Below are 18,182 nucleotides of genomic sequence, written 5' to 3' on the forward strand. Positions count from 1 at the left end.
GAAGCGTTTTCTGTCCCTTGCTCTTAGACGAGGTCGTCATTGTGAAAACACAGCAGTGCACGTCTTTCCCATTATTGCAGTGGTGTTTCATCAGCTGTGTCTTGCCTCTCAGCTCCTCATTAAGTTGTAATCAGAGAGCAATTTCAGCTTCCAGTTCTCTTTTCCAATTAAATTAGATATAGCCTCTAATATCTCTCATTATTACAAGAATATATGTTAAGAAACAGTTTGAGATGGAATTTTTCTTTGTATTCCAGAAAATTGTAGAGGAGAGACTATGTTATTTTAATCCAGAAAGAGAAATAGATTGACTTGGACATGCTTTGTTTCGGTTTTGATGCTGAAGTGAAAGTTATTTAGAACTGAGAATTAGTATGCTCTCTGCGTACTCAGAGCTGTCACCAATTTGAGGGTTTTGTTTTTTTTTTTAAGTTTATGATATATTTTCTTTTTTTAAAAAAATATTTGATCCAAGTATAGTTGATTTACAATGTTGTGTTAATCTCTGCTGTACAGCTAAGTGATATGTGGAATCTAAATTATGACACAGATGGATCAGAAACAGACTTGAACACACACAGAAACAGACTGGGACTTCAGCTTTGTCATCAGTCCTTCAGTGAATATCCAGGGTTGATTTCCTTTAGGATTGACTGGTTTGGTCTCCTTGCTGTCCAGGGGACTCTCAAGTCTTCTCTAGCACAATCGAAAGCATCAGTTCTTCAGCTCTCAGCCTTCTTTATGGTCCAGCTCTCACACTGCACATGACTACTAGGAAAACCATAACTTTGATTATACAGACTTTTGTCAGCAAAGTTACATCTCTGGTTTTTAATACACTGTCTAGATTTGTCATAGCTTTCCTTCCAAGGAGCAAGTGTCTTTTAATTTCATGGCTGCAGTCACCATTCAGAGTGACTTCAGAGCCCCCCAAAATAAAATCTCTTACTGTTTCCACTTGTATTTGCCATGAATTGATAGGACCAGATGCCATGATCTTAGTTTTTTGAATGTTGAGTTCTCCAGGGGATCTCCCCACCAAGGGATTCAACCCAGGTCTCCTGCATTGCTGGCGGATTCTTTACTGTCTGAGCCACTCAGGAAGTCCTTTTAAACTTTTGGTTCTTTTTAATTCAAATTTTCAAACATGTGTAAAAATAGAAAGAATAGTATATTGTATTCCCTCTGTGCTCATCACTCCAATAATTATAAAATCTATTCGCTCTTGTTCTTGGAAAAGCCTGGAATCCCAGTTCTCTACCTTACCTCCAGATGCCATGCATTATTTTGGGCAAGCTCATCCCTTTTGCAGCTGTAAATTGATGAAGATAAAGTAAAGTAACACATGTTATTTATTGACTTCTGACTTACATGTTTAAAACACCATTTTAACAACACTGCATAATTTGTAGCATGTGTTCTCAGTCGCTTCAGTCATGTCTGACTCTTTGTGACCCTCTGGACTATAGACCACCATGCTTCTCTGTCCATGAGATTCTCCAGGCAGGAATACTGAAGTGGGTTGTCATGCCCTTCTCCAGGGCATGTTTCAGACTCTGGGATCAAACGCAAATCTCCCGCATCTCCATCATTACAAGCAGATTCTTTACCACTTAGCCACCGGGGAAGCTTTTTTCAAAAAGAAATATCCTGGAGAATTTGATTAAAAGTTGATAGTTAAGTGTTGAAAGACCAGAAAGAACAGTAAGCAAATTCCTTTCAGAATTAGCATGAACGCACACAACCCTGACCATTAACCCTGTGTTCAGCCTTTTACTAGCCACATTTGATTTTGTGGTCTGGAAATATCCTTGGGCATTTGGTACCTGGTGGTGGTGGTTTAGTCAAGTTGTGTGTAAATACAACTTTTGGCATTCATTAATCCCTTGTCCCAGGTGGCCTGGTGCAAAATGATATTCCAAGGGGTCCCCTGTTTGTCCTTAATATTTCCAATGAAGGAACGTTTTTGTAGGACTCTAATAGTATGTATCTTAAAGATATAGTTTTTACATTTTTGTATATGTAAGTTCTTGGCTTTCTTAAATATCATCCATATCTTTTCTTGGTTTGCATATTTAACAACTTAAATGTCATCTTGTCTGAGATTAATATTTTTTAAACAGAGAAATGGAGACTCTAGGTTTTTTAAATTTAGAATGAAAATGTTCTGATGGTGACCAAGTTTTTAAGGTATTTTCCTGGGAAAGCTAATTATGTTACCAACCATAACCTTCGAATATGGATCGAAGATGGTTTCTACTCTACCTCTCCTGGTTGTTGGTATTTGAAATTTCTTCAACTCACTTAAATTTTTTAAATTTATGTACAGATAGATTTGCTGTCAAAGATACATATTTATATGGCCAGAGTAGTTAGCTGCTTGTTATAGATGCTTGGCCCAGTCAGATGGGCCCCCTTAGCCTAGGGAGAGCCTGACTTTTACATGTATTAACAATAATCCATTGCTTTTTTTATAATATACTGTTATTGGTAGGGCTTCTCTAGTGGCTCAGACAGTAAAGAATCTTCCTGCAACACAGGAGACCCAGGTTGGATTTCTGGGTTGGGAAGATTCCCTGGAAAAGAGAATGGCAACCCACTCCAGTATTCTTGCCTGGAGAATTCCATGGAGAGAGGAGCCTGGTGATCTATAGTCCCTGGAGTCACAAAATTGGACACGACTAAGTGGCCACATCATACTTCAGAAAACAATGTTAGATGACACTGAGGTGCTTATTTTTCTCAAAAGCTTATGATCCAACACTAATATCATACCATTCAGGTTATCTTACATATACATTGATAATATCCAACGGGTGCTTAATATATGCTAGATTTCCCTATGTCTAATGGATTCTGAACTTAGCCAGAAATATTTGTTACCTGTTGATCAAGCACTCACTGTGCTGTTACAGTGCTGACCACCATTGAGGGAACAGAAAATGAATCATACAGTCCCTGCCTTCAAGGAGTGTGTGTATAGTCTAAGGGGGCAGGAAGGTGCATCATTGTAATAGGTGAGTGGCCGGTGGTCAGATAAAAGTGATGGCATAAAGTGCTTTGGATTCAGAGATTGAAGAAGGGATCAAGAAAGGGAATATTAGTGAACCAACTTTTGAGCTGGGGCATTTTTCTTGGGTTTTGTTCATTCGGAAGGAAGAAGCTACCAGAATAGCTTATGTTTAAAAGGAGGGGGGCTTTTTAGACTTGGGCTTTTTAGACTTCACTGGTGGTACGGTGGATAGGCATCCACCTTCCAGTGCAGGGAACATGGGTTCGATCCCTGACCCAGGAAGATTCCACATGTCTCGGGTAACTGAGCCTGTGCACCACAGCTACTGAAGCCCACAAGCCTTGCCTGCAACAAGAGAAGCCAGTGCAATGAGAAACCTCTGCACAACAGTGCAGGTAGCACCCTCCCCTCCCCGCCCCCAGCTCGCAACTAGAGAAAGCCCGCACACAGCAAGGAAAACCCAGCACAGCCATAAATAAATACATATTTAAAAGTGGGTGTGCTTATTGAAGGAGACCCATCACTCCTCACTGGAGTTACAGGTAATCAGGTGGTCCCTGTCTCATCCGCTCTGTATCTCTGTGACTTGGGTCCACAGACGTCTCCTCCTACTATCTCTCTCTGTCAATCTTATTTTCTTGCTTCTTCCAATTGCCTGCTTCCTGTCCCCTCATGGTTTTGCCAGGCACCACCTCTGGCTGTGACTTCCCCTGCCTGCCAGCCTTAGCTAACCAGAGCCTGGATGTGTTTGTTCACAACGCTTAAGCAAGGAGAACGTACTTGACAGAGTGCTTTCCTCTGGCTGTAATCAGCTTTGGGGCCGGAGCTGCAGAGTTAAAATATGGGCACTTAGGAAAGCTCTTGCTGAGAAAGGGGGTGGGGGCTGGAGGGCTGCAGAGAGGGGCAGGCATGTTGGCAGCCTCCTGACCAATTCAGCCAAGTTCATGAAGGTGGAGCACCTTGGGGAGGCTGCGAGTGGGGGTCTCATTGTATTTCCTGCCCGTGGAAAGTATATTTGCAACGGGGAGGTGGTGCACATACGTACTTAACCCGAATGTCAGGCACACTGCGATAAATACCAGAAAGCATTCCTGAAGTGGGCGAGAAGGATTCACATCTATTACACTGTGAGTGGAGAAGGTTTGCCCATGGGGGAGGACCCTCATGGACCTAAGCATTTGAAGTACAGTGTAAGGGTCTTAAGAAGAGTGTGCTTGTTGCACAGTGAGTATGTTTATTCAGTGGCTGCCTTGTGTAATTTTTAGGAACTGCGGACTGTCTGCTTTTCAAGGAACTGACCCAAGCCTAAATTTGCTTCTGCTATAAGTATTGATTACTGAAGCTCTCATCATCTGAATTTTTTTATAATTAAAAAAATAGTGATCAGTGGAATCAAATAGGAGACATTTTGGAAAAGGATGGGGGCCCTATAAAAATCAGGCTTTGCTAATACCTGCTGTTTTAGCAAATTCTCAGCAATGCTTATTGTGTGAGCACACCGTGATGCAACATACAAATGAAATAGCTTAGGGATCTCAGATATTTTATTTCCTATGTTAAGGCGTGAGACGCCACAAAGAAAACATAGAATGCTTGTCGTAAATTATTTGTCTCAACGTAAAAATGCTTCTTTGTCTCTGGTCATATACTGGCACTGTTTAATAAAAAATGCAGTCCAACTCTTTGCAACCTCGTGGACTGTAGCCCACCAGACTTCTCTGTCCATGGACTTCTCCAGGCAAGAATACTGGAGTAGGTAGCCATTCCCTTCTCCAGGGGTGTTCCTGATCCAGAAATAGAAACCGGGTCTCCTGCATTGCAGGCAGATTCTTTACCGTCTAAGCCACCAAGGAAGATATATAGTATTTCAAATTTTTGTCAGAAATCTCAGTATGGTTTATATTGTGGTTTTTTTTGTTAGGTTTTTCTTTCTGACTTGGAAGTTCCTTGTGCTTGTGGTAATCACTGTGCCTAATTGGAACTAGATGTACTTCAGAAGAAACTGCGTGTCTTTAATGTTTGGTGTGCCTCCCCCCTTTTAAATAAACTTCCTGAATTGAGAACAGCAATTTTTTATTCTCTTTGGCAAATTCGAATTAATAGCTCCTTGTCTCAGGATAAAAGTGGCTGCTTGGGTGGAAGTTGCCACTTCCCTTTTCATTGTTAAGCAGTAGGCAAACCATGCATGGGATTCATGTGGTTTCGCAATCTCCTCAAACTGTCTGTTAACAATCCCCAATGTCCCCGTCCTAGAGAAAGAAGGTGAAGCACAGGAAATAACACATATGCCCTAGATTTTAGGATGGAAACTGGAAGGAAATTCTGTGTTTGGCTGATCACTTTGTAGAGCTCTGGTGGCCTTCAGGGAATAAGCCCTGTCTTCTCTGATCATTTTGTTGTTATTGTTCAGTTGCTCAGTCATATCCAACTCTTTGTGACCCTATGGACTGCAGCTCACCAGGCTTCCGTGTCCTTCACCATCTCCTGAGTTTGAGTTGGTGATGTTACCCAACCATCTCATCTTCTATCACCCCCTTCTCCTCCTGCCCTCAATCTTTCCCAGCATCAGGGTCTCTTCTGATGAGTCTGCTCTTCATATCAGGTGAAGTTTTGGAGCTTCAGCTTCAGCATCAAACTTTCCAGTGACTATTCAGGATTGATTTCCTTTAGGATTGACTGTTTTGATCTCCTTGCTGTCCAAAGGACTATCAAGCATCTTCTTCAGTACCACAGTTGGAAAGCATCAGTTCTTCAGCACTCTTTCATCTTAATTGGTCCATGTGCAGTTCACTCTGCTAGAAAATTACCCACCAAATAAGTTACTGTTTTTTGCACCAGTTATTACCTTAGGACACTGAGATGGAAGGCATGTGAACCAGCCATATACGTATATACGTATTTTTTTCTTATCAATATGTACCCTACAGATAGTTTTTTGGTTTTGAATTAAAATGAAGAAAATATGACTTGACTGTGCCTCCTGCAGGCATAGTCCTCCTTGGTAGAAAGCGAAGGCTCCTGAGAAAAGCCTCAGCAGGGTAGTATTTCTGTGAAGTGGCAGCTGGAACCCCTTTAGAAAAATGCAGTAACTCACACTTTACTGCACACAATGTCGTGTCCCTCAGGGCAAGCTCTCTGGTGTCACAGAGTTTATGACTCATGAGTGCTGTACTTTTTGTGATGTAATAAACAAGACGAGGTGGTGGGAGAATTATATTCCTGTCCCAAAAGCCACTTCACCTTTTATTCTGTTGGAAGAAAAAGCCATGGGGATATTAAATTTTAGTGGCATTTTCAAGTTGAACATTGTCTGTGACGGAAATGCATGCGTTGAAGTGTTAAGCTACTTAAGAACAAAATAAAATCAGGGGAAGGAGCTGTTTCCATGTAGAGCTAAGTTGCTGGTGAGGGTTTTGGAAGAGTAAATTTCTCAATATGCATCTAGGATCTGATTTACATATCCGTCTCTGTGTGTTTACATAGCTTGTTCCTCCTGGATTGAATTTGCCTCAGACTACACTGACCAGCGGCTCTGTTTTTTAGAGCAGTTTTAGATGCTGCTCTAAAAAACAGTTCTCTTGTGGTTCAGCTGGTAAAGAATCCACCTACAATGTGAGACCTAGGTTCTATCCCTGGGTTAGGAAGATCCCTGGGAGAAGGGGAAGGCTACCCACTCCAGTATTCTGGCCTGGAGAATTGCATGGACTAAGGGAAATCCTGGTAAAGACAAGCGTATTGAGCCATTTGGTCCATTAGGATCCCCGTGACTCAGGGCCTGTGTTTCATCGTTATTACCACGTGTTTTGTGAGGCACAATTGGAAGCTGCCTGCCAGACTTTGAGTAATATCAGCATACTGCCAAGTTACTATGATCGGGGGAACTGGTGTGTAATTCTTCAAAAGGTCTGATTATCTCTACGAACATATTATATATAGGGAAGAAGTGCTCAACATTTTTTTAAAAAATGAGATAAAATTTTTTTTAAAAATGAGATAAAATAAAAAAATTAAATATTTTTTAATTGAAGAGAAGATGTGTGGAAAAGTATCAAAGGAGAGTGCCTGGGAGAAATTTGAAAGTAGAGACTGCTGCTGTTGCTAAGTCGCTTCAGTCGTGTCCGACTCTGTGTGACCCCATAGACGGCAGCCCACCAGGCTCCCCCGTCCCTGGGATTCTCCAGGCAAGAACACTGGAGTGGGTTGCCATTTCCTCCTCCAATTCGTGAAAGTGAAAAGTGAAAGTGAAGTTGCTCAGTCGTGTCTGACTCTTAGCGACCCCATGGACTGCAGCCTACCAGGCTCCTCCGTCCATGGGATTTTCTAGGCAAAAGTACTGGAGTGGGGCCATTGCCTTCTCCAAAAGTAGAGACTAGTTAGGATATATTCAGTCTACTACTATTGCTGACATCACTTAATCCGTGATAGAGGAACAGGGATGGTTTTTTAAAGTAATTGAAGTAGTTTGTGAAATATTTGGGATCTTAGGGTAAGAGTACAGCATTTTGAAGATAAACTTTTGTTATAAAGTGTTGCTAAATGAACTAAATTATGTAGAATCTTAACGAAATAATCACATAACATTTTATCAATAATAAAATATTCCTGTTCAGTAGAAAATTGCCTGAAATTTTATCTGTGATTGTTAGCACTGTAAAATCACAGATGATAACCACTCTGTCACTGCACTTTACTAGCACAGGGCTCGACACATCATAGGTACTCAGTAAAATTTTAGTCAGTTGGATAGTCCCTGGGATTCTCCAGGCAAGAACACTGGAGTGGGTTGCCATTACCTTCTCCAATGCATGAAAGTGAAAAGTGAAAGTGAAGTCACTCATTCGTGTCCGACCCGCAGCGACCCCATGGACTGCAGCCTTCCAGGCTCCTCCATCCATGGGATTTTCCAGACAAGAGTACTGGAGTAGGGTGCCATTGCCTTCTCTGAGTCAGTTGGATAGTACCCATACATTAAGGTAGGGGTTTTCATCCATTAAAAACTTACTGAAACTGTACAATGTACCAGTCACTATTTTAAGTTCTGGGAGGGGAACAGTGAACAAGAAAAATACAAAGTTGATGCCCTTGTTGAGCTTATATTCTAGAAGGAAAGACAGACAATAAACGATGCAGGACACGGGTTTGATCCCTGGATCAGGAAAATCCCCTGGAGAAGGGAATGGCAACCCACTCCACTATTCTTGCCTAGAAAATTCCATGGACAGAGGAGCTGGTGGGCTGTGTAGTCCATGGGGTCACAAAGAGTCAGACACGACTGAGTGACCTTTTCACTTTCACACTGACCAGCGCTCTTTTTTTTTAGAGCAGATTTAGATGCTAGCAAAATGGAGAGGGAAGTGCAGAGATTTCCTCTGTACCCCCTGCCCTGACTCATGCGTAGCTTCTCCCCTTTTCTCAACATCCCCCAGCAGAATAGTACATTTTGTACACTATTTATTTACGTATATTTCTTTTTGGCCGCTCTGGGTGTTTGTTGCTGGTCTTGGACTTTTCTCTAGTTGTGTCAAGCTCAGGCTACTCTTTGTTGTGGTGCGTGGGCTTCTTGTGTCTGTGGCCTCTTGTTGCAGAGCCCTGGTTTTAGGCATTCAGGCTTCAGTAGTTATGGCCCAGGGGCTTGGGCTTCCAGGATGGCTCATTGGGTTAAGAATCTGCCTACAATGTAGGAGACTTGGGAGACGTGAGTTCGATCCTTGGGTCAAGAAGAGATCCCCTAGAGGAGGAAATGGCAACCTACTCCAGTTTTCTTGCCTCAGAAATCCCATAGGCAGAGCAGCCTGGTGGGCTGCTGTCCATGGGATCACAAAGAGTCAGACAGGACTGAGCACAGCACACAACAATAATGGGCTAAGTTGCCCCGAGGCATGTGGGACCTTCAGTCCCCAACTAGGGATCAAACCCATGTACCCTGCATTGGCAAGTAGATTCTCAACCATTGTGCCACCAGGGAAGTACCATTGATGAACCTCCCTGGACACATCAGGATCATCCAAAGTCCATAGTTTACCTTAGGGTCCACTCTTGGTGTTGTACATTCTATGAGTTTGGACAAATGTATAATGACATGCATTCACCACTACAGTATCGAGTATAACAGAGAATAATTTCACTGTCCCCCAAATCCTTTATGCTCTTCCTGTTCATCCCTCCTTCCCCCTAATCGCTGGTAACCACTGGTCTTGTTACTGTCGCCCTGGTTTTGCCTTTTCCAGAATGCCACATAGTTGGACTCACACATGTATTTTCACACTGGCTTCTTTCACTTAATAGGCAACTAAGATTCCTCTATTGGAGAAGGAAATGGCAACCCACTCCAGTGTTCTTGCCTGGAGAATCCCAGGGATGGGGGAGCCTAGTGGGCTGACATCTATGGGGTCGCATAGAGTCGGATACGACTAAAGTGACTTAATAGCAGCAGCAGCAGCAGCAGCAAGATTCTTCTGTGTCTCATGGCTTTATAATGCCTTTCTTTTTCCTGCTGGGTAATCCGTTGTCTGGATGGACCACAGTTTTCACTCATTTCAGTGCCTTAATTTTTTAATAGATTTGGCCTCGGGGTTGGGATAGGATAAGGCAAGTGAGGCACTCAGGAATTAAGATAAGTCATATTTTCCTGCACTATTTAAAGGTCAAAAATTAATGCCCCAAACTCCACAGTGAACAAAAGATCAACATTTTAAAGACAGAAAGTTCCCTCTGAACATCACTGACAATCATTAGCAAAATTCCTTCTATCCATAACCCACACTGTGGACAGTATCTTCGTGCTCTGAAACCTGCTTCTTCCCCAAAGTCACTGCTTCCCTCAAAGCCTTCTCAGGTCATTCTTTCCTTGCAGCCCTCCCAGCATTGACATAGGGATATCTTCCTTCTCCTGAATTTTCACTTCCAAACCATACTTTCCTCCTCCTCCCTAAAAAACATCCCCCACCCAACCTGTGGATGGACTAGTTCCCACCTGTCCTCCACCTGTTGGAGGCATCCACAGGGCTCTTTCTGCCTTAGGGGCATCCCCCTCAATCCTCAAAGATTTTAGGCCCTCACTCTCTGTCATTCAGCCAACTGCATCTTTAGTCATTCTTAGCTGATTTTGATATCAACCTAGATGTTCCAAGATTCCAGTTTCTCTGTTCCTTGGTTTTTATTCCTCCAGTGACCTTGCTTTCATCATTCTTCAGCCATTCCCTCTGAAATTCATATTATAGTCCTTGCAGATACCAGTGACTGTACCCCCTCCAGAATCTTAATTTCAACTCTGACTGTCCAACTAATGCTTCTATCCAACCCACTTTTTTTTTTTTTTGGTACCTTTAGGACAGAATTCTGTAGCCCACAGCAGGACTCATTGATACTACATTGATTTGGCTGTGATGGGTTTTAGTTGCTGCATGTGAGATCTTTCATCTTAATTGAGGGGACTGATCAGGGATCAAAGCCAGGCCCCTTACTTTGGGAACGTGGAGTCTTAGCCACTGGACCACCAGGGAAGTCCTAATACTACAGTCTTTGAACTGTGTATCCCACTCTTCCTGCATCCCCACTTTAGATTCTATTATAACCCATCATTATAGCCATGTCCTTGCTTCTGTCCTCAGTTCTCTTATATTTTCTCTCTTCATTGTATTTAACTGGCAAAACAGCAACTCTGGTGACATGCAAGATTTATACAACGGCAAGACCATTTTAGAAACAAATTTTTATGTTTCTGTTTTTCCTTCAAATCTCTTCTCATTATTATTAATAAATAGAAGTGATCTGATATTTTCATAAACCCATTTCAGTTTATCAAGTTTTACGTTTCTTCCAAGTGTTCAGTAAACACCATGATTTATTGAGAACAGTAATCAGAGTGAAGAGCTGTAGTTAGTTATCAAGGGAAGAGATTCATAAATGCAATTCTTTATCTAAAGATTCATGATAACTGTTTTATAAATTATTCTTATGTAAATTACTTTGAACAAAGAGAGGAATTTTTACAGAGAGAGCTTGCTATGTGTCATATCCTGTGTGTGAAATGTTTGCCTAGTTGACTAAAACAGGGTTGGGTTGAATTTCAGTCACGGTAATATTCTCAGGTGTATTTACCACAACATTATTTAGGGGAGATATCCCTGGTGATCCAGTGGCTAAGACTTTATGCTCCCAATGCAGGGGTCTGGGGTTTGATCCCTGGTCAGGGAACTAGTTTCCATGTACTGCAGCTAAGACCTGGTACAGTCAAATAAATAAATAAGAATATTTTAAAAAATTATTTTGGGCATTACAGACTATCTTCACACCCATTTACTTTGCATTGAAATGACCCCATACTTTTAATAGGGCCCCCCGGCAACAGACTACAGTCCATAGGGTCACATTGAGCAGGACTGAGTGACTTAGCACACTCGCACCTCCTCCCTTTCTTTTTTATCTCCCCTAGAAAATATGTTTGAACAGAGAAGTCTGGCAGGCTATAGTCCATTGGGTCGTACTAAGACACAGCTTAGTGACTAAACCACAAAACCACTAGAAAATAGGTTAAAGGACTTCTTTGGTGGTCCAGTGGTTAAGACTATGCGCTCCTAATGCAGAGGTCCCAGGTTCGAATCCTGGTCAGGGAACTAGATCCCACGTGCTGCAGCTAAGACCCAGCACAGCCAAATAAATTAAAAAAAGAAAAAAAAATGTTAAGCTGGAATGGGCGTTTATAAAGTAGGAGTACGTGTAAAGTAAAAGTTAGATTGTGTCATGTTTTGAGTGAACGATCGTTTTCTTTACCCTGAATTCCCCAAAAGTGTTAGTCACTCTATCATGTCCAACTCTCTGTGACCCCGTGGATTGCAGCCGACCAGGCTCCTCTGTCCATGGAGTTTTCCAGGCAAGAATACTGGAGTGGGTTGCCATTCCCTTCTCCAGGTGGGTCTTCCCAATCCAGGGATCGAACCCAGGTCTCCTGCATTGCAGGCAGTTTTGTTTTTTTTTAACTGTCTGAGCCACCAGGGAAGCCCAAGCTTGCCTACCGAATATATAGAGCCAGCCTGTATATATATATACCGAATATACAGAGCCAGCCTGAATGTATAGGGCCAGCCTGTATATATATATGTGTGTGTATATATATATATAGGCTGTATGTACGTAGATACCAAATGTATAGGGCCAGCCTGTATATATATATATAGGCTGTTTGTACATAGATACCGAATGCATAGGGCCAGCCTATACCCCATGGGATAACAGCTGTGGTTCATCGGGTGCCTGTGTGCCAGCCCTGCCTCAGGTAACAATGTACCCTCTCTGTGTGCTCTCCCAGGTCTACCCTGAACTACAGATCACCAATGTGGTGGAAGCCAACCAACCAGTGACCATCCAGAACTGGTGCAAGAGGGGCCGGAAACAGTGCAAGACCCACGCACACATGGTCATTCCCTACCGCTGCCTGGGTGAGCTGGCCGGCCTTGGAGCCGGTGTTGATGGGCCATGGGCTTTGGGCGTAAACGGGAAGGATGCTCTAATTATTAGATCAGATATGCAGGCTCTTCCTTCAGCATATTGCCACTCTGTATTGGACTATATTTTGGACTCTTATTCAAGTATCCTGTGTCCTAACAATAAAGGAGCAGTATTTCCAGGCTTCCAGCCTCAGAATGAATTTACCTAGTGTGTTTATTTTAATTAAAAATCTTGGGCCTCTTCTACAACTGCTGAATGAAAATATCTGGTGGTGGGGCCCAGGAATCTTAGTTTCACTGATTTCTGTAGGTGATTCTCCTGTACCTGAATTGTCTAGAATTAGTAGAATTCACACCTTGTATGTTTCTTGACATATTCTTCATATAAGAGAGAGCCTAATGTACATTTTGCTAATCCTTAAAAAGCACTTTCTACAACAGCCCACCACTCTTCCTGTTTGATGATAACTGGGGAATTAGAGTTGAGCAAATTTTGTTATTCTGCTTACATCAAACTAGAGGAAGCAGTTTGATCACTCAGATTTAAATATGTGCTTTCACTTTTTACTGACTTTTACTTTAAACTGTTGTTCTAAAAACTGAGTTGCTTTATATGGTATTGTGTTTTTTCCTCTGGAAACACTATCATACTCCACATTTAATCTGTCTTGGTTATTACTTTCTTCCTGCGTGATTTCTTTTTTTTTTTAATGTAGCTAGGCAATGGGGAAATCAGCAGCCTTTGATCTGATAGCCAGCATCTAGATGTTTTCCACAAGTATATTCATTGGCAAGGTGGTTGTAAATAAGGACATAGGGATTTATCTGAGAACAATGTGGACAAGTATTGATACACATTCCAACAATGTCTTGTAAAAACTAAAAAGGGTCTTTAAAAAAAAAGTCCCCAACAGCAAACTTAGAAATTCAGAATGACAAAGATTCTGTAATACTTGGGTCAAACATGAATGTTGTAAGAACCTATTGATTACTGTAGATGGCTGCACACACTTTGAGACATTAATAGGAAACTGGGCTAATCTCCAATGAATGAAGATTTCATCTGGTGGATTTATGATAAGATATGCAAAACCAGATTCTTAAACATTTGGCAGTTAAAGAGTTTCCTGGTTCCTAATTACAGAAGACAACACTTGTGATGTGTTTAGCCACTTTCCCAGGCCTGGTATAGTATCTGGTGTTAACTTAGCACATCAACAACACCTCTTCTTGACTACTCATGGGACTAGATGATCATTATATACTTCTAGTAGGCCTATATCCACATTATATACTTCACCTGGCCTATATGAAACTTTTATCATGTTTTCTCATTTTATGAATCTCTGGTATTTTTCTACTGAACCCAAAATTAGAGCTTAACATGACAGTGACAAGTGGATTACACGATGCCTCCAACTTTGTTACTGAGCTTAGATTAGAATTAAGAATTATAGGTACTACCTCACTCCTAGGTGATGGCAAATTTTCCATAAGTTTTTTTTTTTTCCCCTGATTTTTCAAATTGAACAAAATATTCTTTAAATTGTGTAGTAGTAGTGTTACTTGCTGAGTTGTGTTCAACTCTGCAACCCCACTGGACTAGAGCTCACAGGGCTCCTCAATCCATGTTATTCTCTAGGCAAGAAAACTGGAGCAGGTTGCCATTCCCTTCTCCAGGGAATCTTCATGATTGAATCCAGAGATCGAACCCAGCTCTCCCACATGACAGGCAGATTCTTTGCCAGCTGAGCCACCAGGGGAATTCTATAGTGCTTTACAATTTTCAAAAGTTTCACAGTCATGATGTCATATAATCCCATAACAACCTGTTTTTTGCCCTGCCCCATACTGTCCCTCCCTTTTCCCTCTTCCCACTGGTAGCCAGTAGTTTGTTCTCTTTATCTGTGAGTCTACTTCGCTTTTGTTTTATTCATGGGTTTGTTGTATCTTTTAGATTCCACATGTAAGTGGTATCATACGGTATTTGTCTTTTTCTGTATGACTTACTTCACTTGGCATTAATGCCCTCCAGATCTATTCATGTTGTTGCAAAAGGCAAGATTTCATTCTGTATCTAAAAGTATTACAAAAGGTGGTACATAATATAACCCTAATGAATATGTCTTGCTTTTGGGAAAAGGAATGGAAAAACACGTGTGTAATTTATGTATTTTTTTAATTCCATTCATACTGCATGGTCCCAATAGTTTGAATATTGTTTGTCTAGTTTTCTTCCTCTCCTTTCCCTTTTGTTCCTTTCTTCTTTCCTTCCCTCTTTGTGCCTCCCCAGATTGAACATCTGTTACACAGAGAGGTTATCAAGCATTTTGTAGTTGCATAGGGCACCCATTGAAATACTTACTCTGTGAGGCAGGTGATGTTGGATTTTTCAGTCTCACTTCACTGGTACAAATATTGAAAGTCACCAAGATTGAATTTCTTGCAGTAACTCACACATCAGTTTAGCAGTAGAATCAGGACCAAAGCCCAAGGATTTTTGATTCGCAATCCAGCATTCCTTCCAGTATCAGCAGAAAATTGTATTAGAGCCAATAACCACCTGATTTATAAAATCAAATCATAGAGGAAAGACTATGAATTGGAGGCAATAACGAACACCTAAAAAAAGTCCCACTGTAGATATGTCTCATAAAGGCCACAGCCATATCCCTAGAAGCTCCATGATTCTCTTCGTGTGATCAGGTTTCCACTTTATGGTAGGGATAGACAGCCTTCTTACATATGGGGCTTCTCAGGTGTGGTTTGTTGTTCACTTGCTAAGTCATGTCTGACTTCATGAACTGCAGCACGCCAGGCTTCCCTGTCCTTCACCATCTCCTAGAGTTTGCCCAAGCTCATGTCCATTGAATCGGTGATGCCATCCAATCATTTCATCCTCTGCCACCCCCTTCTCCTCTTGCCATCAGTCTTTTCCAGCATCAGGGTCTTTTCCAATGAGTTGGCTATTCGCATCAGGTGGCCAAAGTATTGGAGCTTCAGCATCAGTCTTTCCAATTTCAGGTGGCTCACTGGTAAAGAATCTGCTTGCCAATGCTAGAGACATGGATTCAGTCCCTAAGTCAGGGAGATCCCCTGGAGGAGGAAATGGCAACCCACTCCAGTATTCTTGCCTGGAAAATCCCATGGACAGAGGAGCCTGGAGGGCTACAATCTAGGTACCACTGAGCGACTGAGCACACAGGAACATTTATGTGTTACCTCCTGCTTGAATAAAGAATTACCATAAGTACCATCTAAAATTGCTGGCTGTATCCAAATAAATCCTTTACACAAAAGAGATTATTTTATTAAAGTTAATTCTCAGACTACCTGGAAAGCAAAATAAGATTGTCTTTAATATTAAGCGTATTAAAATTCAAAACAAAGCTAGAAGAGAGAAAATGCCTGTCACATTCAGCATGTAACCTTCCTGACCTTCTTATCAGGTGCAGGGAAAGTGCCGCCCTAGGTTGTTTTTCTCTAAGCCATGTATTTGCCGTGGGCATCCCTGCTCTACAGTGTCTTGTATCCCTTGTCTAGATGGAAAAAGTGCATTAGGTTGCTGCTGTCACTTTCTTCCCATGAAGTAGATGATTTCTCTTGGGAGTCAGCTGGCTTTCTCATTTCACGCTTTGCTTTTAGTTATGCCTCAGGCACCAGACGGTAAGATTGCCTTAGTCATTTGAACATTTTATTAATTATCTCATACAGGATTCAAGCACATCGTTATTATTCAAGGAGAATATTTTCTTTGCAAAATGTTTGACTCCTTTCCATTTGGATTACTATTTCCTGGTGTCATAGATCCATTATTGAAATTGATGCTTTTCTGCATTTGCCACTGTCCAGTAAAAGCTAATAATTCAATTATACACACAAAAAAAAGATGAGTAGAAACTCCGGAATCATCTGCTGCTCTGGTTGCCATTTTTATATGAAATACCAGCACTGTTTGAGTTGTATATATGTATGGTGACTCTCTCCAAGAGATAATGGGATATGAAGTTTTTTTAAGTTGAGCTTATTAGAGGTTCTTCATACAAGTAAGTTATGACCTCAATAATGTACTGTTTGCTCTTATAAACAGCAGCTTAACTCATGAAAAGTATATTCTGTTTTTATCGCTTGTATTTTTTTCTATTGTTTTTAGATTGTTTCCATGTATACAAAGAGATAGACAGATGCTGACATCCAAGAAAGTTAGAAAGTCACATGGAACTTAAATTTCACGTGGTCACATTTTCACCCACTTTATTTAAAAAGTAACGTCCCTGGTGGCTCAGTCGGTAAAGAGTCTGCCTGTACTACAGGAGACTCGAGTTCGATACCTGAGTCAGGAAGATCCCCTGGGGAAGGAAATGGTAACCCACTCCAGTGTTCTTGCCTGGGAAATCCCCTGGACGGAGGAACCTAGTGGGTTACAGTCCACGGGGGTCGCAAGAGTCAGACACGACTTAGCAACTAAACCTACCCACCTACCTTATTTTAAAAGAGCAAAAATGCCTTTAGATTTAGTAACACATCAGCTAGAGTGGATGTAGGATATTTTGAGTTTTTAATTTCTCTGTGTATTTGGAATCAGTACTATCATATCAGATCTGATGGTCTGGAAATATTTACTTTTCTGTGCCAACCAGTAAACAGCTGCTTCCTAGTTACATCTGCATAATTTCATCTTGGAAATTGTTGGCTTGCTGTTTTAGCATAAATTTAATACGCTGGACCATGATGTTTCCAGCTTTTAACCTCACACTGTGTCTTTCCTCATAGGCTTTTCCTGGTGTGACTGAGTTGATGTGATTATGATAGGGAGTCAAGAAAGAAATGGACGTCCATCAGAATTCTCTTTGCACTCTGGGAACGTCTTTTTTAAGTGGTTTGCTGCTTACCATCACTTTCTACCTACAACAGAGAAAGGAAACTGAATTTCCTTTTTGTGTTTACAACTCAATTCTCATCATGTTATTTCTCAAAACAACACATTTGAGATCTTTTCTGATTTTGTTTACTGTTTTTTTCTAGCAAATAACTTTTCAAAGGACTGTTGTGGAAAATACAACTTATATATGACAATTTTGCAAGATTTTGGGGGATTTAGGGCACCATGGTTAGCTTTATACCATACGAATAACTGTAACCAGAAAGAGAATATGTCAGAAAAACTCTCAGAGTGGTACAGACAAGTATTGTTATGTTTCCTAGGACAGGAGAGTGGCTTAAACCCAGGGTAACAAATGGAATTCAGTTAGTTAACTCAGACTATGCCACAAAGCCCTCATTTCCATTATATTTTAATTAGCTAAATACATTTTAAATTTTATATAAATAATATGTAAAATATATTAGACATGAACTTAATGCCATCACAAAGTATAGGAAATTTTTGATGTATTTCTTCTTTAGGAAAAGAACTGAGAAATGCTTTTTTGTGGACTTAAAAGAATTTTATTTTTGATCCTGTGAATTAGGGACAGCATATCTCTATAATATCTCTGAATAGTACCCGTTAAAGTATAACTATAAGGTTTGTCTAGTCAAGGCTATGGTTTTTCCTGTGGTCATATATGGATGTGAGAATTGGACTGTGAAGAAGGCTGAGCACTGAAGAATTGATGCTTTTGAACTGTGATGTTGGAGAAGACTCTTGAGAGTCCCTTGGACTGCAAGGAGATCCAACCAGTCCATTCTGAAGGAGATCAGCCCTGGGATTTCTTTGGAAG

General features: G+C 41.1%; 1 protein-coding gene and 1 non-coding gene across 7 annotated transcripts in view; both read left to right on the top strand.

The window, feature by feature from the left end:
* APP (amyloid beta (A4) precursor protein) overlaps nucleotides 1-18,182 on the top strand; it is a 313,659-nt gene that overhangs the window by 82,676 nt on the left and 212,801 nt on the right. For all 6 annotated transcript variants that reach the window (XM_010838453.1, XM_010838454.1, XM_010838449.1 and 3 more), the window contains exon 3: nucleotides 12,321-12,450. In XM_010838453.1, coding sequence (XP_010836755.1) covers nucleotides 12,321-12,450 — 130 coding nt within the window. The remainder of the gene's footprint in view (nucleotides 1-12,320; nucleotides 12,451-18,182) is intronic.
* On the top strand, nucleotides 11,556-11,628 carry TRNAR-CCU. Its single transcript has one exon. It is a non-coding gene; the product is annotated as a tRNA-Arg (tRNA).

This window comes from Bison bison, unplaced genomic scaffold (genome assembly GCF_000754665.1).
Source record: "Bison bison bison isolate TAMUID 2011002044 unplaced genomic scaffold, Bison_UMD1.0 scf7180017864094, whole genome shotgun sequence".
NCBI lineage: Eukaryota > Metazoa > Chordata > Mammalia > Artiodactyla > Bovidae > Bison > Bison bison.